Source organism: Neoarius graeffei, chromosome 24 (assembly GCF_027579695.1).
Source record: "Neoarius graeffei isolate fNeoGra1 chromosome 24, fNeoGra1.pri, whole genome shotgun sequence".
In the NCBI taxonomy this organism is placed as follows: Eukaryota; Metazoa; Chordata; class Actinopteri; order Siluriformes; family Ariidae; genus Neoarius; species Neoarius graeffei.
The window spans coordinates 32,014,806-32,042,231 of NC_083592.1; the positions used below are offsets into that span (position 1 = coordinate 32,014,806).

General features: G+C 43.4%; 1 protein-coding gene across 3 annotated transcripts in view; it reads right to left on the reverse strand.

Annotated features, from left to right (window-relative positions):
• Nucleotides 1-27,426, reverse strand: part of LOC132872303 (calmodulin-regulated spectrin-associated protein 1-B-like) — a 120,518-nt gene that overhangs the window by 51,759 nt on the left and 41,333 nt on the right. For all 3 annotated transcript variants that reach the window (XM_060907058.1, XM_060907057.1, XM_060907059.1), the window contains exons 4-5: nt 19,141-19,302; nt 13,730-13,810 (exon numbers count right to left, since the gene is read on the reverse strand). In XM_060907058.1, coding sequence (XP_060763041.1) covers nt 13,730-13,810; nt 19,141-19,302 — 243 coding nt within the window. The remainder of the gene's footprint in view (nt 1-13,729; nt 13,811-19,140; nt 19,303-27,426) is intronic.

Here is a 27,426-nt window from a genome sequence, read left to right on the forward strand (position 1 = left end):
TTTTATAGGGCGTGGTCACTGGGGAAGACACACAAACACAGGTTAACTAACATCAGGTGTAGTGATTCTGCCACTTACCTTCCCTGACTCCGTCCTCTGTTCACAGACCGACGCTTGACCACGCCCCCGCTGCCACAAAGTCATTAACAGAGTGAGGGGCTGAAGGTTTGTGGTTAGTGATCTGTCTGAGCCCTTTCCAGACAGATGTAGAGTCATTGACTGAAAACTGGTGTTGAGTTTCTTAGGCCCTGTCCACACAGCAACGGATTCAGGTGAATCTGATAAAATTGCTTATCGTTTCGGCCTGGCGTCCACACGGCACCAGCGTTTTGGGTGCCCCAAAATGAAATCTTTTGAGAACGGGTTCCAGAGTGGAAAAATCTGGCAATGGCGCCATTGCGAAGTCGTCTGGATGAGTAGAACGGATTTGTTTACGATGACATCACAGCCACATGACTGTCAGTGCTTCACGCCGGGTAGAAGTGTAACGAACTCGATGCGAGTTGTCGACAAATCCTATAACTTCGTTCATGAAATGCGCTTACAAAATATTTTCACTGTGAATATTTATTGTGTAATGGTGCAAAGTGAGAGAGAGAGAGAGAGTGAGAGAATAGCCCTTAGGGCAGAGTCTTTAGTCCAAACACTGCGGAAGCAGTACCAAACCACGCCCGTGCGCTTTCCAAAAACAATCCCGCCAGCAAAAATAGGAAAAAAAAAAAGGAGCGTTCTCACCTCTTCAGATGTTGGTTTAAGTCCGACAATACATTCCTCAAAAAGGGCGTAGAAGAACAAAGTAATCCATCAACGTGTAGCATTCAATTTATTCCGGACCATTAAAGAATTCTGGAGGATATCAGAATGTTGGCGTACCGGCTTCCATCTACCCCCATTCATTCCTCTTTCTGTGTCTTTTGTTTTACACTACTGATTAATAATCAAAACTTTATGTGGCTGATGTTACAGAAGAAGGGGTTTATGCGCATGCGTCTACTTCTTCTATTGTTCTGGTGTCTCCGATGGGACCGTCTTACAGCGCAAGTAGAGGTGTGGCATGTGTATTGCATCGTTTTCAGCAAGCGTTGCGTTGCCATATGTACCGTACCTGATATTTTACTGATCCATTGCCCATGTGGACGCGATATTTAAAAAAAAAAAAATCTCGTTGCCGTTGTCGTGTGGATGTAGCCTCAGAGTACAGACATTTAGCTTCTCTCAACTGCCTTGCCAAATCTGTTCCTAGACTCTCTAAACCTGTTCCTGTCGCCACTTCTGAACACTTCTTCCTTTTGTCACCTTAGCTGTCTGAGCTTCTGTGAACCAGGGTTTGTCATTACTGTAACTCACCCTGGTTTGTGATGGAATGCAGCAGTCCTCACAGAAGCTGATATAGGATGTCACAGTCTCTGTGTGCTCATCCAGACTATTTGTAACAGTCCTGAAAACATCCCAGTTTGTACAGTCCAAGCACACCTGAAGGTTCTCCACAGCCTCATTGCTCCACATCTTAGATGCCCCCCCTACAGGTTTCCTCAGCTTTCATTTCTGCCTGTATGGAGGAATCCGGTGGACCATGACATGGTCAGAGTGGCCCAGTGCAGTGTGGGGGACAGCATGATCGACATTATTGACTGTAATGCAGCAGTGATCCAAAATATTCTCCTCTCTGGTCGGGCATTTAATAAAAACTGTTTGCATTTTGGTAGTTCATGGCTGAGGTTACCTTTGTTAAAGGTCATGGAGGACAATAACTAGGGAGTCTGGGTTACTCTGTTGCACACCAGTATCTGTTCGGCCAGCATGCACTGTGCATTCTGCATGTTGGCCTGCGGTGGAATGTAAACACCAACCAGAATTAATGAAGTGAACTCACACGGGGAGAAGAAGGGTTTATAATTAAATGATAAATGACTCAAGGTTGGGAGAACAGTGTTGCAGGATCATGGTCACATCACTGCACCAGCTGCTGTTGACAAAAACAGATTCCACCACCCTTTGTTTTACCGGAGAGATCCGTGTTACAAGTCCACTCTGAAAAGTTGGATGCTGGCCAGCTGCAGCATAGAGTCTGGAATGAGTCCACATAGCCACATCTCTGTGAAGCATAAAACAGAAGATGAATGAAAGTCCCTGTTTCTTCCCATCAGCATCTGGAGTTTGTCCAGTTTGTTGCACAATGACTGCACATTGGAGAGAGCCACTTAATGTCAGAAGTTTCCAATGGCTCAAAGGGGGCTCCACATAAGCCATCCAACACAAGGAGCAAATTCCATTGTGGACTTCTCACATGGTTTGGTAGGCAGAAAAGAAAAGCATTTTTAAGAAAGGCTGCAAGCAGCCTGTGAGCACCCAAAGACATCCCATCTACCAAGTCATAATGGGCTGCAATAATTGCCACATAAACCCTTGTTATGGCCAGAGATCTGCCAGCATCCAACAAGCTTTGAGGATATTCAAGCACTTGAGACACAAGAAAAGACTGTGGGTCCAAAGACTGATCTGAACAGCATGCAGGAAAAAAAGCTTCCACCTGTTGTATATGCTGTGTGTTTATGGGGTGTGGGCATTCAGAACAGCGTCCTGAACCCCTTGTGAACAATCCATAAGCTGTCGCTCTGCCCCAGAGACCCTACATGAAGTTTCAGCCTGGGTAGGGATGTCAGAGGGTCCCTTGCATTTGGGACAATAGATCCAGTCTGCACAGTAGAAGACAGGATTGAACTGCTAGCAAGGACAGCAGCAAGGGGAACCACAGCCTGGACGGTAGGTGAGGAGCAATTAACAGGACAGGACTCGACAGCCTATCTCCTGGATGCAAGTGATACTCATCCAGATGGGAGAGGGAGGAAGAAAGGCATAAAGCAGGTGGTTGGCCAATTTGTGAGCTAGGGTGTCCTGGCCCAGGGACCCTGGCTCATCCATCTCTGCAAACCAAGATGGGCACTGCGACAACTGCTGGGTGGTGAACAGGTCTATCTCTGCTTTGCCACATGTCCTCCACAACATTTGAACCACTTCCTTGTTGAGACACCAATCTCCTGCACACAGACACCCCCTGAGAGAGGACGTCTCCTGTGCAGTTTGTGGTCCCTGGGATACGTACTGCTCTAAGAGACAGGAGGTGTCTGTCTGCCCAGATGAGAAATTCCATGCCAGGGCCAGACACTGTCTGGACCTGGTGACCACTTGGTGGTTGATGAAAAACAACACTGAAGTGTTGTCAGTCTGAATCAACACATGCCTCCCCTTCAGGTCAGCATTGAAATGAAGTGTCAACCACACAGCCATCAACTCCATCAGAGATTTATGTGCTGTGAGCAGAGTTCCGGCCCCCAGTTGCCCTGTACTGCCCGATGGTTCCAGACCCCACCCCATACTTTTAGGGAGGTGTCTGTGGTCACCACTTCCTGCCATGCTGGCAGGGGGCCTAGTGGCACGCCACGCAGCAATAGTCTTTGTTGATACCATGGTAGTAATGTGCTGAGGAGAGCCACTTGGAATTTAGCCAATGCTGAAAAGGACGCAGATGCAGGAGGCAAAGTTTCACAACCAATGTTGCTGCAGTTAGGAGCCCTGCAAGGCGAAGTAGAGATAAGTAATGTAAGCGATAGCCCCTGCGAACCAGTGCAAGGGTGCCTCTGATGACAAGCTGTCTGGCTGGAGTTAGAGGCACCAACATCTGCCTGGAATCTAGGTTCATATCTATAAATTCCACTGACTGAAAGGGAGTGAGGGAACTCTGCCCAATTGATGATAAACCCCGAGGCGGTCACATGATCTAATAGTTGGGGAGTATCCATTGCCACCTGTTTTGGAAAGCGTGCAATCAGTAGCCAGTCATCAAGTTATGGCAATACTAGTAGTCCCTGATGCTGCAAGGGATCGAAGGCAATCTGCACGCAACGTGTGAACACACGAGGAGCTAAAGAGAGGCTGAATGGGAGGATGCAATACGAATATACTCACTCCCTGAAAGGCGAACCTGAGGAAATGTCCATGTTCTTGGACAATAGGCACATGAAAGTATGTATCCTTCAGGTCCACTGAAGTGAACCATGCATGAGGTGTAACTGCTTGCATGACATCCTTGATGCAGAGCATGCAAAAGAGTAGGTGTTTGAGGTAAGAATTTAGTCCCCTCAAGTCCAGAATGGACCTGAACCCCCCCCATCCTTCATCCTGACGAGGAAGTAGGTTGAGTAATACCCATCTGGGTGAACCTGTGGATCTGTATGTTCTATTGTGCCCTTCTGTAGGAGCTCAAGGATTTCTAATCAATTGTGTGTGTGTCTGGGGTTGCAGACCACTGTGGTTTACACCATGGTATGTATTGGGGGGGGGGGGGGGGTCGACAGCAGAACCGGAGATGATATCCCTCTGAAAGCATGCGCAGGAGCCAGCGATCGGAGGTCATCTCTCCCCAGTGGTCAAATTGAGCTCCTGTGAACCGGCCTGCCATCAACCCAAAGGAGTCAGCGGCGAAGAGCATCAATGCGGTTAGCTTTTTTTTGGGGGGGGGGGGGGGGGGGGGTTGCTAACAAAATAGGGCCCCTGATGGTCTGAAGGAGTATGGCTCCTGTCAGCTGGATGGCTGCCCAAAGTCTGGCGCATGTCCCCAGCCAGCAAGGGGGCAAGGCTGAACAGGGCATGGGGCTGTACCACAGTAGATGGCAGCTTGATGACAAAAGGTGTGGTCCCAGCACTATAACTGAAGAGCCTGTATGGGCCTAAAGGCTGGCTCAGAGCAAATGAGGTGGTTTCAAGTCTCAGAGACAAGCCTGTGGCATTCAAGGGTCTCTTGAGCCCCGGGTCTGAAGAGCTGCCCTGGAAGTAAGGACTGAGCTAACCACACCTGCATCCTGGTTTGTACTAACAGCCCAAGGGTCCGGCCACATTGTCAATGGCACCAAAGAACTGAAGAGAGGCGTCCATTAGCTTGTTCACCATAGCATCTGCAGTGTACACGAGTGATGTGTACATGGCCATTAGCAGGTGAGCTAAGGAGTTATCTACTCTACCCAAAGATGCTGCAGCACTACAAGGTCTACCCAGGAGGTCATCTGTGGAACAGCATTCTGCATTTGGGCAGGGAATTACCTATTGTGGGACTTCATCAGGTGAGATAAGAGAAGCAATGCAGGGCTCCACCGTGGGCATTCTCCCAAGCCCAACAGTGTCCAGCTCCACCATTGCTGCCAGTGCATGAATAGTATGATCAGGTCTGGATGCCCTAGCCATTTGAAAAGTCTGACAACACCAATGAAATCAGGGCACTGCAACATGCGTAACTGGTTAGAAGATTCTGCAGGGTGGTGCAAGAAGTTACAAGGTTCCAGTGTAGCTTGCAGGATGTCCAATTTAAAGTGGGCTAAAACTGCCTTAAGTGTGCCTTGAACGGGTGCCACTGAAGAGTTGGATGCTGATGTAGAACTATGGGGATCTGAACCACTCCCACTGAGTGAATGGGGTGAAGGGACATATACTGCAGCAGGCCCATCCTCACCATAATCAATAACCCCTGGCCAAGCCGGCAGTGAACAGGGACTCGGAGGAAGCAACCACCACAGCATCAGAGTCTGGTTGAGTGAATGAGTCTGTGCCAAGTTGTGACCAGGCTGAGGGTGGAACATTCTGTCCCTCTCCAGTCTGCAACCTGTCAGTAAGAGCTGGGTGCATAGCAAACAACAAGGCTTGTAGGTGCTCAATGCGAGATGATCGCTCAGCTATTTTGCAAGCCATGTCTGCGGAAGATTTTTTTCTTTTCTGCTTCAGAACTAAGCAGGTCCACGGCTTTCCTTTTCTTGTCATCAGCGCTCACCCCTGAGTGGGGGAGAGCTGTATCTGAGTCTAGGTCTAACCCGGCTAGGCGCAGCTCTAAGGGCATCATGTTACAGGCTGAGCATGGGTTGGTCAGCGCCTCGCACAGGTGGTCAATGCTCAGACAGGATGGGCAACAATCATGGCCATCCAATGCATCCATGGCATTATGACAATATACACACCAGACAGACTCCATGATGCCATAGATTCAGTTCAGGTTACAGTGAGTAGCTAGCAGATATAGCACCACTGATGTTAATCAACTGTCAAGCAGTATGATACCGTTAGCCAAGAGCAGTCTTAGCAGTATGCCAATTCATTAAGAAATACACTAAAGCAGAGCCAGTCAAACAAAGTTGCTCAGTAATCCAATAAACATTAAATGTTACCCACAGGAGGAGATCTGCAGGCTACTTACCTTGGCTTCCTTTCAATCCAGACAGCAGTACACAATGTTAGTTATCAAGTGAGTCTACCTTAGACACAGGTGCAGGGTTAGGCAATCCAAGCAGCAATAGTAGCAGCACTGACAGTCACTAGAAGGTGTTCGACTGCGACGCCAATCGTGAGTGAACCCACAACATGGCTGCCCCGTGGCTAGTCAGGCAACTGTGAGTAGAGCCGATCAACACAGACACTCAAACATAAAATTCTCACACGAGGGAAAAATACCATCAGTGAGTGGAGCAGCACTCAACTAAAAAATTCTCAGGTAAAACTGAACGTGGCCTAGTTAGGCTAAACAACTTGAGCAACACCGTTAGCAACGAGTGGTGCCAATTGTATCAGTGAGTGGGGCTGGTAACACACGGACACTCAACTAAAAATTCTCAGGTAAACCGAGGAGGCTTAGTTAGGCTAACAAGTCGAGCAACACCGCTAGAATGAGTGGTGCCAACTATATCAGTAAGTGGAGCCGGTAACACATGGACATTCCCCCCCAAAAATCACCCCACCCCATACAAGATCAACTGTGAGCTCCTGCTCACTTACGTATACCCCCGCTCTTGCTTACATCAGAATGAAAACAATCAAAGGAATAGGACACTTATGAATGTTGACAACAACAAATAATGAACCCTGAAACAAGTAAATAAAGAGCAGTGTTCTCCCCAGGTATTTCAAATAGTATCCTGGTAAACTGTCATTTTGAAATAGCATTTTGCTTCTTGAAATAACGTGAAAATCCACCGTGTGTTCTGTAAATACATTCAGTTGGTAAACAGGAAGTCGATGCGTGACAGACCTGTAAACAGTATAGAACCCCAAGCTAAAGCTCAGTACCAAATAACAAGCAGTTGTGATTTGTAGTTGCTGAGAAAAATGTTACGAAAATTTTGTAAATCCACGCTATACGTTTCGTAAATACATTCAGTTGGTAAACAGGAAGTTGATGTGCAACAGACCTGAAAACGGTATAGAACCCCAAGCTGAAGTTTGGTACCAAGTGGCTATGATTTGTGGTTGCTGAGAAAAAGGGTGTTTCAAACGGATGGAAATACGGAGCTACATATTTCCTTCAGTGCAGGGGTATTAAAAAAATAAATAAATCTGGGGTAAACCAAAGAGGCCTAGTTAGGCTAACAATCAACTAACACTGATTGCCCTAAATAGGAAATGAATGAGTGAGTGCAGCCAACAACATATGGGCACTTAACTCAACTCACCAAACCTAGGAGGGATAATCCAATTATTCCGAGACACAGCTTGTTACGGCAAATCTGCTACTCCACAGGACTGCACTCATCTCAGTAGTAATCCAATAGGTCGCAAGACCAAGGCAAGAATGAGAATGTCATGACCCGCGTATCGGTATATATACTGTGTCTCGCGGTGTCATGGTCACGTGACGACAGAAGTTTATACATGTTTCTAGACCAATGCGCGAGCGCATGAGGAATTCCATTAGTCTAGTCTATCGACTGCCTCTGGTGGTCTGTAAGGATTGAAATAGAACTCCCATGATATCAGCATTGAGAGAACATAAAATAATATATTTAACATTGTCACCATGAGGCAGGTTTCCACTGCAGTTTTGCGCAAAAGAGAAATTTTTTTTTTCAACAACAACAAAGTCATCAATATATACCGTATTTTCTGGACTATAGAGCGCACCTGTATATAAGCCGCATCCGCTCTATTTTAAAAAAAAAATTTAAAAAAAAGATATACAAGCCGCACCGGGCTATAAGCCGCAGATATCTATGTTGAAAAATTAGATATTTACTGCATGTACAGAACGATTTTGTACTGTAAATGTACATGTATGTACCTGAACAGATTCTTTCCGAACAGTGCCTTTTAACACGGCAGCAACTTTGCTGATTAAAACGGAACAGAACCAAGAGAAAATAACCGGTATTTATTTACCTTCATTTCTCCTGTGTTTGAAACCACAAGTCACTTTAATCATCTTCGCTGGATTTGAAAATAATTACCAGTTAGTAATTTGTCATGCGTGTTCTATCTGCTAAAGATCTGCTAATTCTTCTTTGCATTGATTTTTCGTCTATCTTATTTTTGATTCTACTTCCGGTTAGAGCGCCCCTAGCTCTCTCTCTCTTTTTTTTTTTTGTCACCCAGGTTAGTTGTAGAATTGGCTCTTGAACCATACCCCAGTCCAGCAGGTGGCGGTAATGCACCTCATACGTTAAGTTGCCAACCGCCATAAAAATCCAAGAAGAAGAAGAGCGCCCCTAGCGGTGGAAGAAAAATCCACAGAATAGCCGCACCTTTGTATAAGCCGCATGGTTCAAAACCTAGGAAAAAAGTAGCGGCTTATAGTCCAGAAAATACGGTAACTGCAAATGGTCCGTTTCCATTGACTGATGTTTTGTGATTAAACTGGGTTTTCTTCTCTAGCGATAGTCATTCCAATTAAACATGGTGATGGAAAACATGAGACGCACCATGTTTTTGAATGACTCATGTTACAATGAGAAAACTGTGCTTCCATTTTTGATTAAAGATTGCTTTGTCAAAACCACCTCATGCGAGCGTATAAGCGTTTTTGCAATGTTTGAGAGTTTGTTCCAAAATTTGCACGTTTACATTACTCCGTTTTAGTTCGCAATTTCAAATTGCACCTTAAGCAGGTTAATGGAAAGCTGTCTACTGTCAGCATCAATACACCTGCACAGTTAGCTACACCCAAATTCCTAAAAGCCAATTTAATCCCAAATGCTCCTAATGATATGCAGATTCTCTGGACATGTTTAAAAAAAATAGATTAAAAATAGTAGAAAAAAAACAATGCAGTTTTGTATGCACACAGGCTCTTGGCTCCATTAAAGTATTTCTCTGTGACACATCAATCACTATGTTCGATGCAAAATGGACAAAAACTGTAAGTAATACAACAAAAACAACATTCCTGGACTTAAGCTGCAAAATTACAATAAGATGATCTCCAAAACAATGACCTATACCGTACAAAAGCTCTGATAACCCAATTTTGATTTCAAGTGAATTTTAAGTTTGGTTGCAGGTGCACTCCTGTGTTTTTGTTATATCGTGTATTTTCTGTGGGACTACGTTCAACATTTTGTCCAGACTTCAATTTTTCGCATTCCAAGAGACCCAACATTACTATGTACAGCATGAAACAGTTATGCAGAGCTCCAGTATGTACATCTGTGAGACAGAATGCAAGTGGATTAATCATATTTGATCGTTTTTCCTCAGAGTATTTAGCTTAAAAACTTAATGACCCCATTAATTGTCCAAAGATGAACAACACGGCTTAGAAACTGAACAAAAACTAATCACCTAAAAGCCAGTTGCGAACTGAACCACACTGTTCAACAGGTTTAGACTAAATATAATCAGCTAAAATGCATCCTGAAGAATTTTAATGAGGAAATGGTTACGTTGAACAACAGATGATCAACAAAATAATGACAAACATTTCTGACGTGGTTTCCATATCTTGCATGAAAAATTGTTCAAATTAATTCAAAGCAAATAAATAAATACTAATACTCCGTTGTACCATTTTTCTTTGGAGCCCAGACAGACGATCACAAGCAATGATGGACAAATCATAAATTCATTAACTAGCCTAGCAGGCAGGTGAAAATCTGCCCAGAAACCTCATCAACACTTTTCACACTTCCAGGTTCAATGTAACAGAAATCACTGCAGAGAGAGGGAAAGGGGTAAGGGAGGAGAAGGGGGGGACACCCACCCCACTTGACTGTAACAGCACCATTTATGAAAAACTCCCTTATTGAGTTAAAAGATATCAAGGCCAACATTTTGCTATGAGCTATAATGTCCTCTCTATTCACGTTATTATTGAGGATATCAATCTGAATAGCTGTCTTCTGTATTAGCTAAGAAATAAATCTAGTAATAAAATATATTAACAGGTCAGACAGTGCTTTGGCCGATGTGCTGTGTAGCAGAAGGAATGAGTAATGTGCGCCATAGTTACTGTATCAAGTTTTGTGCACCACTCTAAAACACACATTACATTTAAATATACATACCAAATGTAAAATATATTTTTGTTCTCAGAATAATGCAAGAGAGAAAGAACACTGGCACTCACTATATCACGAACTTAAATGAACCAATATGATATTTTCACATTTATCAAACGTACATCCGGTTCAGCATTTGTTGTGTAAAGTTACATCCGGCAAGATGGAGAATGAATCTCATGGGTTTATACTCACAACCTCCTTAGCCAACCTTCCAAAAATAACCTCTTCAGATGTCATCCCTTTAGTGATGCAAAACTCATTCACACTCCACTGACGGGACTGAACCAATTTTTAATCCACTTCTGACGCATCACTAGAGTGTAGCCAGCTTAACAGACGCATTTGTGACGTGCTGACCTTCATTCTAACAGAATGCTTGAACCCATTTCTTGCGTTCGGGTACACCACTTGGCCAAAAAAAATTCACACCAATTTCTTTGGACCACCTTTAGCTTTGCTTACAGCACACATTGGCTGTGGCATGGTTTCAACAATCTTATGCAATGTCACAACATTTATTTACATCCACAGTGGCTTGAATTTTTTTTGCAGAGATCTTGTATTAATGATGAGTCGAACCACTTTGTAAAGTCTTCTCCAGCACATCCCAAAGACTTAACCCCATTGAAAGGTCAGGATTTTGTGGCGGCCAATTCATGGGTGAAAATTATTCCTCATGCTTCCTGAACCATGTTCACAATGTGAGCCCTGATTTTATGCCATGCCATCAGGGAAGAAAAAAAAAAATCCATTGATGTGATAACCTGGTCATTCAGTACACTCAGTCAAATGACTTCATTTTATCGCCACATAACTTTATTGAGCCTCAACCTGACCAATTGAAGCAACCCCAGATCATAAACATTGCCTCCAGATGCTTGTACAGTGGCCACTGTGCATGATGGATGCATTACTTCATGTGCTTCCCTTCTTATCCTGACATGCCCACTGCTCTGGAACAGGGTAAATCTGAACTCATCAGATTACATTATCTTTTTTCCATTGCTCTAGAGTCCAATCTTTATGCTCCCTCATAAACTGAAGCCTTCTCTTCTGATTACAAGCAAGTGGGGTTTTTTATGGCCACATAGTTTAGTCTTAATCCTGTGAGTTATCGTCACATTGTGCATGTGGAAATGCTCTTACTTTCACTACTAAAACAGTCATGAGCTCTACTGTCCATTTTTTTATGATTCAACTTCAACAAGTGTTTAACTGATCTCCAATCACAGTCAGTCAAGAGTTTGCTTTTTTTTTTTTTTACCCCGACCACATTTCTTCCACCATGCTGACAGTTCACCACTATCCTTCCAAGTTTTAATAATGCATTGGACAGTTCTTTACCCAGTACCAGTAATTTCAGCAATCTCCATCATTTCCTTTGCTTGATGCAGGTCAATAATTTGACCCTTCTGAAAACACAAACATCTTTTCCATGAGCATGGGATACATCTTCTGACATGGTTGTTTAAGATATGAGAAGCTACTCACTGCATCAGTTAGGGTTAAAAGAATTGTTACCAACTGAAACATTAATTATTGCAGTAATAATCCAAAGGCTCTTACATGTTTGCTTAATCCAAATTGCTACTTTTATACAGCCAGGCAGTGAATATCATTAGGGAAGCCATGAAAACTAAGGTACAGTTGGCTTTGTTTATTTGATTTACAGCCAGGCAGGGAACAACGACATTTAGATCTAGCCTCTGCCACTGCTGTTTCTCGCTCATAGACAACCATTCTTGCTGCATTAAAGAGAAGTGACTTTACATAATGAAATGTTTTGGCATTTTGGAACCTGGAAGCATAGAAAAAAGTGAATATGTCCACCTAGAAACTACAAAATAAAAATGAATCAGCTGGACACAAAATTTGATTGCTTTATGGGCATCCACCCCTACATAAGGTCACAGTATGAAATGTCATTTATAAAGTAACAAACATTTGATAAACTGACAAACATATTTACAGAGGGGGAAAAATGCAAAGATAAGAAAAGATAAAAGAAACAAACTAACAGAGGACAACGTGACTGGATATTGTACGGAGGTAATGCAAAACCATCTGCAGATGATTAAATCATTATACAGCCTAAAAGCAAGGGAGTGAGATGAGAGAAGTGTGGTGTGCATTTTAGCGTGGAAAGGACCAAAAGCTGGGATGGCACACTGATTTACTTCACGCACACACACACACACGTTCACACCCAAATACTCACACAGACACAGTGGAATGCATTTGAGCTCAGCGGAGTGGATGGCTGATATTGTTGGGTAATTATTGGATAGTATGAGCCATTAGACATCAACATTTCCCACTGTAATTCACTGCAAAGCCTCAATGGTTGGGTGTGTATGCGCACACATCAACACACACTAATGCATGCAGTGGTGGAGACGATCGCACTGGCAGCAAACTTAGCCCATGTTTACATTAGACCGTATCAGCGGATCATCAGATTAACGTTTTTAAAACGATTAGTGTGCACACAGCAACACCAATACACGATTTGCGTGCACACAGCAACACCAATACACGGATACGCTCGGCTCCGCAGGCATCCTGCGCTCCAAATCACTCCGCCCTGAACAGCAAGTGCCCTCTGGAGGGTGCGCACTCCGGCCCTGCGCAGCTCACAGAGCGCACGAGTGAAGTGAACAAGCTGTGATTTGGGACTGAGCCGCTGTGTGTGTGATCCCAGCGCACATCACTTACCACTTGCAAGTGGAAGGATGGCAAGCCTAAAGACAATCATAACTACACAATGGGCAGTATTTGCATCAGTATTTTCATACTTTTATACTCTTTAATGAAAGGTGATACAAGGTGGAAGTCCGCGCCGTTTTTCAGCAGTTGCGTCACATGACCAATGCCAGCGAATCAGGAAGGTGGATGTCACAGTGACGTTGTCCAATGACGACGCCAGCTAGAGCTCAGCACAGCGTATCCGCGTATCTCAATGTTTACACAGCACCGGAGCTGACACGATCTGGATTGAATACGTGGACCTTGGCGGATTCCCGTTTCCCGGCGTTTCCAGGCAGTTTAATGTAAACGGACAGTGCATCCGCGAAGAAAACGAGACAGATACGGTCTAATGTAAACTTGGCCTTACAGGTACTAGCTTCCAATACCACTTTGAAGGAGACTATCCAAGTAGCGAGAGGAGAGGTTAGAAGGAGAGATTGCAGTGGGGAGACAGGAATGTATGGTCAGAGATAAGGAAGAACAGAACTGACACTGCTAGCAGAGAGAGAGAGAGAGAGAGAGAAAGGATCTCTTTTCTCTTACAGTGAAGACAGTCCAAAGAAACAAGAAGCTGTCAAAACACAGGTATTATAAAACATATACGGTATATTATCACTGCACTGTTTCTGAAATTACAGAAAGTGGGAACATAAATGATGAGAAGTGGGAGATACCTTCTGATGACTGGGAGAATCCAGCACATGTTGCTTTACTTTGTATTCCTCTTCAGAAATCTCCTTCATTTTCAAGTTTACCTGATGTGTTAAACAAATAAATATTAACATCATGCACCTTCAACACCCGTTATTACATTAAGGGAACCTACACAGCAGTTTAACACCACACTATTCATCATCACTGGAACATAATGCTGGATTGTGTAAATTACTATGTTGTATCTGCCTTGTGTAACCTTTGTTAAAGTCTAAAAGGCATGCAAAAATTTGAAATGTCCCAATTTTTTTTAAACTGATAGTGTTCCTAAGCATTATGAATATTGTCAATTTTAAACATGTACTGTAACAGTAACCAAAATCCAACAAGACTTAGTTTCAATGATGTCAAAGACAACTTTATTACTGTGCCACCAAGTGTTGGCTTAAATGGATCCATTATAGCAAGACAAATCCAACTTTTTAATGACATCAGAAAAAAATATACACTTGTATATTATATAGACGAGTGTTTTACTGGGAAATATGCCACTTGTATTTCTAAGTTTCACTAAGTTTTCTATGTTTTGTCAATTGTTTTTGTGATTGTAATACTGTGCGTTTTTTCTGCTGCTTGTACCTGCTGAATACTCTGCTTATCTGCTGCTTGTTAGGCATGTGCTACTCCTTGTGTTTACATCTGCTTTGCTACTAGATGGAATTCGCACATCAGTTTCAATTGCATAAGCAATTGGTTGTTTTTCATTTGCTAATTAGCTGGGCTTTTAGTGTGAATTCAAGCGCTCCTTCCCAAAATTTTTCCCCTTCTCCTATATCTCCCATAACCTGCTCATCATGTGCTTCGACAACAGTCCTGTTTTACCCCCTTTCCACCAAATCAGTTCCAGGGCTGGTTCTAGGCCAGTGCTGGTGCACAACTCGTTCAACTTGCGAGCCAGCTGAGAACCAGTTTGCTTTTCCATAGCTCGCAGTGCTAAGCGGAGCCACGTCATTACGTCGCTGTATACGTCAGTTACGGCGCTACGTTTACATAAACCTTGGCGCGAATATCAAAGCAAAAACAACACGGAAGAAGCAGCAGCAGCAACAACAACAAGAATAATAATGGATGACTTCGCATTTGTACAGCTGCTGCTTCTCGTCGCTTAAAAATGGCGATCTTTCGCGGTCTTGTTATTGTTGTTGGTCTTAACAACTCCGCCCCCCACTGACGTTAAGCGGTTCTTTCCTCTGGCCCAGCAGAGAGTTGGTGCTAGCCTGGAACCAGTTTTTCTGGCCCCAGAGCCAGTTCTTTGTCAGTGGAAACAGAAAACCCTGTTCCAAACTAAGCATTGGCCCCGAACCAGCCCTGGAACTGCTTTGGTGGAAAAGGGGCATTTGTGGTCTCACCCACAAGAGCTGCTTCCATCGTTATGGCCCCCCCGCGAGGACGATGCCTGTCCAACCTCATCTACCCTTCAACTACCTCCACTGACACCTTCTGGATCAATGCTGGGCTATGGAACTGCCAGTCTGCCACACAGAAGGCTGACTTTATCTCTGCCCAAGTCTCCTTTCTGTCCCTCCACATTCTTGCACTGACAGAGACCTGGATTTCAGCAGACCCCACAACACCTGCAACCCTCTCCACTCCCTTCTTCTTCTCTCACACCCCTCGCCCATCTGGTCGTGGTGGTGGCGGCACTGGTTTGTTGATCTCTCCTATCCCCTCATCTGCTTACCAACTCTCCTCTTTTCTCTCACGGAACAACCTCCTGGATCCTCACCAGTCCAGCTTCCAAGCCGGACACTCAACCTAGACAGCGCTTCTCTCGGTCAGTGAGGCACTTCATGTAGCACGTGCTGCCTCCCTCTCCTCAGTCTTGATTCTGGTCTTGGTCTTTCTGCTGCATTTGACACTGATCACTCCGTTCTCCTGTCATCTTTATCAGCTTTAAGGATCTGCAGGACAGCCCTAGACTGGTTCAAGTCCTCCCTCTCTGGTCATTCCTTTCAGGTTACCTGGTCTGGCACTTTATCAGCACCACACCCACTTACCACTGGTGTCCCTCAAGGTTCAGTTCTTGGTCTGCTTCTCTTCTCCCTCTACACCCAGTCTCTTGGCCCAATTATTTCTGCTCATGGTCCATCCTACCACTGCTATGCTGATGACACCCAACTGTCTCTCTCTTTTCCTCCTTCTGACCCACAGATTTCAGCTCGCATCTCTGCTTGCCTGCAGGACATACAGAGCTGGATGGACAACCATCACCTGAAGCTCAACCCAGGTTAGACAGATATAATCTACATTCTAGATCCATTCTCTCCACCCCTGGACACTGTCATCTCCCTGAAGGAGATCTCTAGGTCTCCTTCACCCAGTGCGAAGAACCCAGGGATTGTGTTCGATGACAAACTCTCCTCCTCAGAGAACATCACTGCAGTGACCCGGACATGTAGACTCCTCCTCTACTACATCTGAAGGATCTGCCCTTTTCTTACCACCTACTTTACTCAGCTCCTGGTCCAAGCACTGATCCTTTCCTGCTTGGACTACTGCAACTCTCTCCTTGCTGGCCTTTCAGCTTCTGCCATCAGACCCCTGCAACTCATTCAGAATGCTGCAGCTCACCTGGTCTACAACCTCCATCGTTCTTCCCATGTCACCCCTCTGCTTGCTGACCTGCACTGGCTACATATCACAGCTTGCATCAAATTTAAGACATTGGTGCAAGCTTACCAGGCTCTCAAGGGGTTAGGGCCAGCATACATCCAGAGTCTGTTCCACCCCTATGCACCAGCCAGATCCCTACTCTCCGCTACTACTGGTCACTTGGCCCCTCCTCCTCCTCTCCACTCCTGTCCAGCCTGCTCATGACTACTGTCTATCCTGGTTCCCCAGTGGTGGAATGACCTTCCTACTGATGTCAGAACTGCCAACTCCTTGACCACCTTCAAGCGCAGACTGAAGACTCACCTCTTCAGGCTGCACCTCTCCCCTTCTTCCCTGCCCACAGTGTAGCTGCATTTCGGTCTAGACCAATCCAGGCTGTGTATGGGCTAGCCTGGGGTTAGCGGTTTTGAGTTCTTCATTTAGTTATACTTTATATGGTTGGTTTGTTTCCTTGGCTGTTTGAGTATTGGTACTTCAACAGCATATTACACTAGGTATTGCTGTCATTTGTTCAGCTGGCACTAGAACTTTCTTGTATAGAAGCCCAGCACTTTGTGTACCTAACTTTTGCACTCATTGCACATCGCTCTGGATAAGAGTGTCTGCTAAATGCAATGTGTTTTTCATATGTGCTACATCCAGGACATAAACCTTTATACATCACTTGTGAGGAAATCAATGGATTGTTTTGATAAATTTGGGTACTTTCTGTTTGTGAATGTATCTATATAATAAGAAAGAGAAGAAAAAAAAAAATCACACAGTGGCTTGAAGATATTAAGTTTATCTTCTTGTGTTCAAAAACTTGCATTTGTGATAGGAAATACATTGCGGATCCGAGGGACTTATTTAAATAATAATGGCTGGTGTTGAGTGGTATATCAGATATATTCCATTCAGATAGCCTGATACTGAATGAGTTGAAGGCAAGTTCAATATCATGCTAACTGAATGGAATATATCTGATATACCACGAAGAAAACAAACCATTATTATTATTATTATTATTATTATTAATAATACACATTCCTTTCAGGTGTTCATGTCTTTCTGTTTCAAAATCTGTATTTAATGAAGCAAATCTGACAGACATGCTTGTTTACAAATTGTCACAGTCACTCACTAGCGCGGAACTTTTACGTCTCCAACGTGTGACATCATGTCTTGACAACCATGCAATATCGTAAACCATATTCAACATTCATTCTCCATTGGGTAGAGTGACCTAATACACATAGGATAAGCGATATGCAAACAATATTGCATGCTCTAAAACCAAATTAAGTGAAACCCGCTAGAAAGGAACAAAATACATGTTTTTATTCCATTTAAAAAAAAAGGGTCTTGTATGTATAATAATTAAATAACATTGGCTGGCTTTGAGTGGTCTATCAGATGTATTCCATTCAGCTAGCATGATGCTGAATGAGTCGAAGACGAGTTCAATATCATGCTAGCTGAATGGAATACATCTGATAGACCATGAAAAAAATCCAGCCAATCATCATCACATACACACTTCATATCAGCATTCTCAAAGGCCAACGCTAGCTTACCCGCAACTCTGTGCTGTTAGCACAGCAGTCCAGTTACCTTCCAGTCGGCGCAGCAGTAGCATTAGCGAAGGCCAATGCTAGCTTACCTGCGACTTGGTGCCATTAGAGCAGCAGTTCAGTAACCTTCCAGCCAGTGTAGTGTTAGCGAAGGCCAATGTTAGCGCAGTCAAGCTAAATATTTTTTTTTTTCCCTGTGTAACTTAGTTGCTTTTAAAATCAACATTGACAGCTACACACAATGGAGCTACCTGGCAGCCAAAATTCTTTTAAAATCTTCCGTTTTTAACGAAGCAAACCTGGCAGTCATGTTTGTTTACAACTGGTCACTGTCGCTCGCTAATGCAGAAGTTTTACGTCTCTGACATGTGACTCTGTGTTGTCTTGACAAAGTGCAATATTGTAACAATATTACACGCTCATTCTCCATTGGGTACAGTGGCATAATACATTGAGGATAAATGATACGATAATATTGCATGCTATCAATAAACCCACTAGAAGGGAACAGAATACATGTATTCCATGGAAAAAGTGGCCTGTATGTATAATAAATTCCCAGTATTTCACTCCGATGTCACAATTGAGTTTTACATGCGCTAATAGCCGAGTTGGCTATAAAGCATGTACGACGAGATTGAGTGGAATAATTGTTTTATTATATCCAGATTCACTGGATTTTAAGAAATTTAATTTTTTGCAAATTCGCTAAATAAAAACTTTATACGAAATGTCCGACAAAATCATTTCCGCTTAAAATGTAAACAAACCAGCAAAATGATGGTATCAAATTTGTGAAAAATGCTATGATAATTCTTGAAAAATAAAAAGGATATGTTCTTCCCATCAAATACTTTTATTCCATATTTTGTTGCTTTTTTTGTATTTTTTGGAGTTTTGTTTTCAAGTGGAGTTTTTAATTTCGCCCTCGCTTGGTTCAGAAACACGCGCCACCATTTTGTTTTTCTCTACTCAAGGTATAGGAGTTGATTGGCTACTCTACTACTAGGCTATCAGAGTGCACGATTGCTCATATCCAGTGAATGCGCAAAGAATAATTCACTTTTCGTGTCATGAATATAGAATATGTGAATGTTTACCATTCTGAATTAAAAGTACAAAAAAAAATTTTACTTTTTGACAATATTCTAATAGTATGAGGTTCACTGGTCTGTCTGTCTGTCTATGCATGTATGTAATCTAACCTTGTTAATCCAGAAGATCATGGCATCCTCCAAGTCAAAGGGAAGCTCTTTAGAGGCGCTGAAGGTAGAGAAGCGCTTCACACAGATCACCACTTTCTCAATGCTGATCATCTCCACTGTGTAGGCCATCATCAGGGCATCAATCATAAGCATGTGTGAGCTCTACCATGCAGTTAAGAAACCAACAGTCAGCACCTCAAGAGATGTTCAAACATTTTTGGGGAAAAACATTTAAAAATAAATAAATAAATAAATAAATAAAAAGTCAAACTGAGATCATATTCCATATTCCCACACAAAAGGCATAAAGGCCTCCAAAACAAACAAACAAACATGGCACTACCTTAACTGCAATGGGGGATATTATTTATATATTAGATAAAAATAACAGCAGCACACTGGCAAGCATTCCATACATGTCAACCTATACGGAATGTCCGTATTTTATATGGATTTGATTCAATAAACGTAGTATACGGGCGTACAAATAAAGTTATACAGATTCTTAAAAAAAACTTCAATATTTATTTACAGCTATAATCAATTCCCACGACGATAAAAGAGCGCATAACATTTACAAACGTACTGTACACCACAGGAAGCTCAGACAGCCAGTAAAGAGTCTTATGAAATCGCGCGTTATCTTGTGGTAGCGAGACTTCGTTCCACTTTTGATCATGCGCACACCGCATTGCGAGAATCCCGCCAACCGGGAAGTAACATTTTGTTTGAAACGCGTATTTCCACCTGAGCGACTTTCACTAGCGACTGAAAAGATTCTAAATGGGCACTCCGGCAAGATCAACACAGACACTTGCTGTGACATGCAGCCTAGTGAGGTATTGGTGCAGACTGCTAAAAAAGCTGTCATGGAGTACAATTCAGAACATTAGAGTGACACTTTGTGTTTTTGTCAAACATTGGAGCTTTGTATTCATTCTGAAGGTTTATTGTTATTAATATTGAATAAAAAGTAACTGGGATATATCATTGTTAATTATCATTCAAATTTTAGGTAAATTATTTTAATTTGCATCTTATAAGGATTTTATAAGGGAAATACGGATTTTGGAGGTTGGTTATACAGGTTTGATTGGCCAAAGGTTGACATGTATGGCATTCATAATGACATCATATAACCAAAAAGCTTGAGACACTTCAGACGCTACGTAATGACATTTGAATGAAACTAGGCAGACTCACAAGTGTAGCCCTGCATAAACCATGAAAGATTTAGAGATAAGATAGTTGAGTAGATAACTGGTGCACCAAAACACATTTACTACAGAGCATTCTGTCCTGTGTGGTTAGAATCCTAATTATATCAATTAAGCTCAGTTTATATCATTTATCAGATTATCGTAAACAAGACAGACAGACAGACAGACAGACAGACAACTAAAAGCCAGGAAACAAATCTTAGCCTAGTCTGTACTGAGCATGTAAATATTTGTGCATGCTGCCCAAATGTACACCTACAGCCCCGACAAGACACTGAAATCAATATCAAATGACTTAACCCGAAGCTACTTTTTAATTAGAAAGTCATAAAGCCAAGTGCAATAAAGTCTAAACAAGTGACAGATATAAGGAAGTAACATTTTCCTTTGTACCATAAAGTGTAAAAAAAAAAAAAAATGCACATCTTGCCTGAGATTGCTCTGAAATTCAACTCAAATTCATAAGATCGGACTTTTATTCCACACAAAATCTATCAACTCAGTTATACACAGTCTGTGTGCCAAGGTAAGAGTGTAAAAATAATCTGTCAGGAGCTGAATATACTTCCTGAACAAAAGCAAAAAGAAAAAAAAAAGTTTAGGGCAAATTCTTTATGTTTTGATTACATTTTGAAGAGGCATCCAAGTGTCCCCCTCTCAAGCTGAGAAAATTTTGCATTTTTAAGGGCTGAAAGATGCATTTTTCCTGGCATCTGGCATGGTGAATTTACCTCATTAGATACCCCCAAATCCTGTCGGTAATCCTGTCTGCTTCATATGTACATAAGACTATATCAGCATCAAACTCCTCTTGTGCCTCATCAACTTTAATCTGTGCAATCTATCTAAACAACACTTGAGATGGAATTTAGCTCCCCATCACCCAGTAGTATACCATCCGCCTATGTGTTTCAATCAAAATGGTATTCTGTCAACTTAATAGGTAGAATACAAGACAGTCTTATTAGACTACATCAGCACCAGACCTCTTGTGCCTCACCAACTTTCAACTATGCAATATATCTACAAGTCAACAACATTTGAGCTGGAATTTGGTTCCCCAGCACTCAGGAGCATACCAACTGGCTATATGTTTCAATCAAAATGGAATCCTGTCTGCTTAGAATAATCATCGGGGAAAAAACAAAAAAACAAACATTACACACATGTATCCAGTATAAAGTCATGAGATTAGGGCATGATGTACATGCAACCTCTTAGAATGTGAGAATATTTCTCCATCAGTGACCTCATAGTGGAATGCATTCAAACTTGAAATCATATCAAACTATGAACAACTAAATAATCTGCAAGGACAGTACTTGCACATAGCCCACCTTCGCTCAGGGGATGAGTTCGGGAAAAACTCCTATTATCAATCTCTATAATCCAAGAAAACCAACTCCTGCTATGAAGACTATTTATTTCATCTATATTCCGAAATGTTAACCACTGATTTTACAATCCCAATTCCAGAAAAGTTGGGACAAAGTACAAATTGTAAATAAAAACAGAATGCAATAATTTACAAATCTCAAAAACTGATATTGTATTCACAATAGAACATAGACAACTGTGGCAGCGGGGGCGTGGTCAAGCATCAGTCTGTGAAGGGAGGGCGGAGTTAGGAGCAAGGTAAGTGGCAGAATCACTACACCTGATGGGACCTGTGTTTGTGTGTCTTCCCCAGTGACCGTGCCCTATAAAGGAGGGGGAGAGCAGAGGAAGGGAGCTCTCCCCCAACTTAGACGCTAGTGTGCGCGCGCGTGTGTGAGACTGAATATACAAACTGAAAAGCGAAATAAAAAGAGTTTTTGAGAACTCAGTTCTGGCCTGCCGTGCTTCTGTGCTCCACCCACCTAGAACCCTTGCTACAACAAATCAAAAGTCGAAAGTGAGACATTTTGAAATTTCATGGCAAATATTGGCTCATTTGAAATTTCATGACAGCAACACATCTCAAAAAAGTTGGGACAGGGGCAATAAGAGGCTGGAAAAGTTAAAGGTACAAAAAAGGAACAGCTGGAGGACCAAATTGCAACTCATTAGGCCAATTGGCAATAGATCATTAACATGACTGGGTATAAAAAGAGCATCTTGGAGTGGCAGCAGCTCTCAGAAGTAAAGATGGGAAGAGGATCACCAATCCCCCTAATTCTGCGCCGACAAATAGTGGAGCAATATCAGAAAGGAGTTCGACAGTGTAAAATTGCAAAGAGTTTGAACATATCATCATCTACAGTGCATAATATCATCAAAAGATTCAGAGAATCTGGAAGAATCTCTGTGCGTAAGGGTCAAGGCTGGAAAACCATACTGGGTGCCCGTGATCTTCGGGCCCTTAGACGGCACTGCATCACATACAGGCATGCTTCTGTATTGGAAACCACAAAATGGGCTCAGGAATATTTCCAGAGAACATTATCTGTGAACACAATTCACCGTGCCATCCGCCGTTGCCAGCCTAAAACTCTATAGTTCAAAGAAGAAGCCGTATCTAAACATGATCCAGAAGCACAGACGTCTTCTCTGGGCCAAGGCTCATTTAAAATGGACTGTGGCAAAGTGGAAAACTGTTCTGTGGTCAGACGAATCAAAATTTGAAGTTCTTTATGGAAATCAGGGACGCCGTGTCATTCGGACTAAAGAGGAGAAGGACGACCCAAGTTGTTATCAGCGCTCAGTCCAGAAGCCTGCATCTCTGATGGTATGGGGTTGCATTAGTGCATGTGGCATGGGCAGCTTACACATCTGGAAAGACACCAATGCTGAAAAGTATATCCAGGTTCTAGAGCAACATATGCTCCCATCCAGACGGCGTCTCTTTCAGGGAAGACCTTGCATTTTCCAACATGACAATGCCAAACCACATACTGCATCAATTACAGCATCATGGCTGCGTAGAAGAAGGGTCCGGGTACTGAACTGGCCAGCCTGCAGTCCAGATCTTTCACCCATACAAAACATTTGGTGCATCATAAAACAGAAGATACAACAAAAAAAGACTTAAGACAGTTGAGCAACTATAATCCTACATTAAGCCTAGGTCACAACCAGCCGTACGTGCTCCTACGGCCGGTCTACGTGCAAAAAACGCAAGAAACGCATGGAGGGCGTGCATGTGACGTGCTGATTTTCGAGCCGTAGACTGGCCGCAGACCGGCCGCAGAGGTTCTTTGTCATGCCAAACAAACTCTACGGGCGCTTACGTTTTTTTCAGGTTGCAAGACAAACTTGCGGCCAACGTGCGTCTTTCTCCACGAACAAAAAAAACACAGCGATTTGGGAAATGCCAAAAATCGCACGGCCAAAAAATCATATGTCCGGTTGTCACCTAGGCTTTAGACAAGAATGGGTTAACATTCCTATCCCTAAACTTGAGCAACTTGTCTCCTCAGTCCCCAGACGTTTACAGACTGTTGTAAAGAGAAAAGGGGATGTCTCACAGTGGTAAACATGGCCTTGTCCCAACTTTTTTGAGACGTGTTGTCATGAAATTTAAAATCACCTAATTTTTCTCTTTAAATGATACATTTTCTCAGTTTAAACATTTGATATGTCATCTATGTTCTATTCTGAATAAAATATGGAATTTTGAAACTTCCAAATCATTGCACTACGTTTTTATTTACAATTTGTACTTTGTCCCAACTTTTTTGAAATCGGGGTTGTAGATGTACCAACATCAAGTTTCGCCTGCATGCTAGGTTTTGATCCCGTCAGAAATCCGAAACGGAAAGAAAAAAAGGGTTGTCAATCCTCGTTTGCATTGGTTGGTTTCATCGTTATTTTCACTCAATATATCCATCACATCCAAAATCTAACTCAGTGAACGTTAACCCCTAGTTTCACATGCAGAATCAATGAGCCTGGCCCCTATATCAAGTTTTTTTGTGCTTAGAAATCTGTCTTGGCAAGAAACCCGAAGTCACCCATTCTCGTTTGCACCAAGTCTGATTTGTTGTGAATTTTTGCTCAAAATATACATCACATCCAAAAAAATAAAAATAAAATAAAAAATAACTCTGCAACAGAAATAGGATACGCTTTTCATTTATAAGAAAAAAGAAAGAAAGAAAGCACAACTTTATTCATCACACACTTGTGAAATTTCCTCTCTGCATTTAACCCATCTTGAAGCAGTGAACACACACATGCACACACGTGAGCAATGAGCACACACACACACACCCACACCCAGAGCAGTGGGCAGCCACGCAGGCAGCCATGCCAACAGCGCCCGGGGAGCAGTTGGGAGTTAGGTGCCTCGCTCAAGGGCACCCCAGCCCAAGGCCGTCCCATATTAACCTTACCGCATGTCTTTGAACTGTGGGGGAAACCGGAGCATCTGGAGGAAACCCACGCAGACACAGGGAGAACATGCAAACTCCACACAGAAAGGCCCTTGCCGACCGCTGGGTTCGAACCCAGAACCTTCTTGCTGTGAGGCGACCGTGATAACCACTTACACCACCGTGCCGCCCTAAGCATGCTGTTCGCCAATGCCATCAAATAAGTTTATAAAGAGTGGATTTTATTCATCTATAAGCATCATCCCGGTCTTCACAAATATGGCTGGGGAAATTCCAACTTTGTTGTACGTGTACTGTGATTGGCTGATTCAAGCGGAAGTGAGGGAGATGGCCAATCAAAATGCTCCTTACAAAATCGTTCACTGTGATTTCCATAAAACAAACCCAAATCTCTGGTCACAGCTGGTCAGCTTGCCTGATGTATGAGAGGTCCTGCCAACTCCCCCCCAAAAAATAAAAATAAAATTTTTCACCGGATTTGCATCAGTCTCACGAATGACTTGTTTGGGCGTCAAATCCACGGAAATCCACAGAAAATTTTCACCTCTGCTGTTTCCTGACAGTCCAGACTCATGAATAAATCACATCCCCAAAAACCGTGCCAATCTCAGGTCAGTGCTCCCTAAATGTCATCAGTATGTGGACTTTGCAACAAGAGTGGTCAACACACTGGATCTTGTTTACACAAACATTCCCAGCGCATAGCGGGCGGAGCCCCGCCCCACCTCGGCTACTCAGACAACATCTCTTATGCTAATTCCAGCATACAAACCACTCAGACACTCCTAACCGGTTCCAAGTCAGGTGAAAATCTAGCCAAAAGGAGCCATCTCTGCTCTCCAAGACTGTTTTGAGAAAACTGACTGGGACATGTTTTGGGAGGCTGCAAACAATGGTGACTGCACCAACTTAGAGAAGTAGACAGCATCAGTGACCAGCAACATCAAGTGCATTAACAACGTTACTGTTTCTAAGATCACCACCACTTGCCCCAACCAGAAGCTGTGGATTATTGCAGAGGTGCGGGCACGACTGAGGACCAGAGATGCTGCCTTCAAAGCAGGTGACAGCGTGGCTCTAAGGAGTAGTGAGGGCTAAACTGTCTCACGCCATCAGAGCAGCAAAGCCTGCATGTACCCAGAGAATCCACAGCTACTTTCAGAACAGTGGCGACATGCGGCGCATGTGGCAGGGCATCCAGGCTATCACAAACAACAGGACAACACCACCTGCCTGTGACAATGATGCCTTCTTTCCAAATGCACTGAGCAGCTTCTACACAGTCTGAGGCATAGAACGGCGTGGCAACGAGGAAAACCATTCCTCCTCTCAACGACCAGGTGCTGTGTCTAACCACAGCCGATGTGAGGAAAACTCTATGCAGAGTCAACTCACAGAAGGCTGCTGGACCAGAAAACATCCCTGGTAAAGTGCTCAGATGATGTGCAGACCAGCTGGCAGATGTCCTCAGGGACATCAACATTTCCCTGAGCAACGCCATCATTCCAAAGTGCTTCAAGACCACTACCATCATCCCCGTGCCAAAGTTGTCTTCAGTGTCCTGCATCAATGACTACCATCCCGTTGCACTCACGCCCATCATTACAAAGTGCTTTGAGAGGCTTGTCATGAGGCACATAAAGACCCTGCTGCCTCCCTCCCTCCCTGGACCCCCTGCAGTTCACATACTGCTGTTATAGGTCAACAGATGACGCCATAGCCACGACCCTGCTGGCCCTTAGCCACCTGGACAAAAAGGACACATATGTTTGAATGCTGTTCATAGACTTCAGTTCAGCATTCAACACAATTATTCCTCAGCAGCTAATTGGAAAGCTGAGCCTGCTGAGCCTGAACACCTCCCTCTGTAACTGGATCTCCTGACTGAGAGACCTCAGTCAGTCCAGATTGGGAGCATCACTTCCAGCACCACCATACTGAGCACTGGGGCTCCCCAGGGCCTTCTGCTTAGTCCACTGCTGTTCACCCTGCTGATTCACAACTGTGCTGCAACTCACAGTTTGAATCACATCATCAAGTTTGCTGATGATACAACTGTGGTGGACCTCATCAATAAGAATGACGAGTCAGCATACAGAAAGGTGATGCAACAGCAATCGGACTGGTGTAAAACAACCTGTGTCCGAATGTGAACAAAACAAAAAAAAGAGATGTCGACTTCAGAAAAACATGGGAGTGACCGCTCTCAACTATACACTGACGGCTCACTCATGGAGAACATCAAGAGCACCAAATTCCTCTGTGTTCATCTGACAGAGAACCTCACCTGGTCCCTCAACACCAGCTCCATAGTCAATAAAGACCAGCAGTGTCCCTACTTCCTACAAAGGCTGAGGGAAAACCATCTCCCATCCTCACAATATTCTACAGAGGAACTATTGAAAGCATTCTAAGCAGCTGCATCCTAGTCTGGTTTGGGAATTGTACCGTCTCGGATCGCAAAACCCTACAACGGATAGTGAGGACAGCCGAGATGATCATTGGAGTCCCTCTTCCCTCTATCAAGGACCTTTACACCACACGCTGCATCCAGAAAGCTACCAACATTGTGGATGAATATCCTACACGCAATCTTTTCACCCTTCTGCCGTCTGGAAAAAAGGTACCAAAGCATTCGGGCCGTCACAGCCAGGCTCTGTAACAGTTTCTTTTCACATGCCATCAGACTCCTCAACTCTGAGGGACTGGACTGAATACTCAGACTGTTGATCACACCACTCCCATTGCAGTCT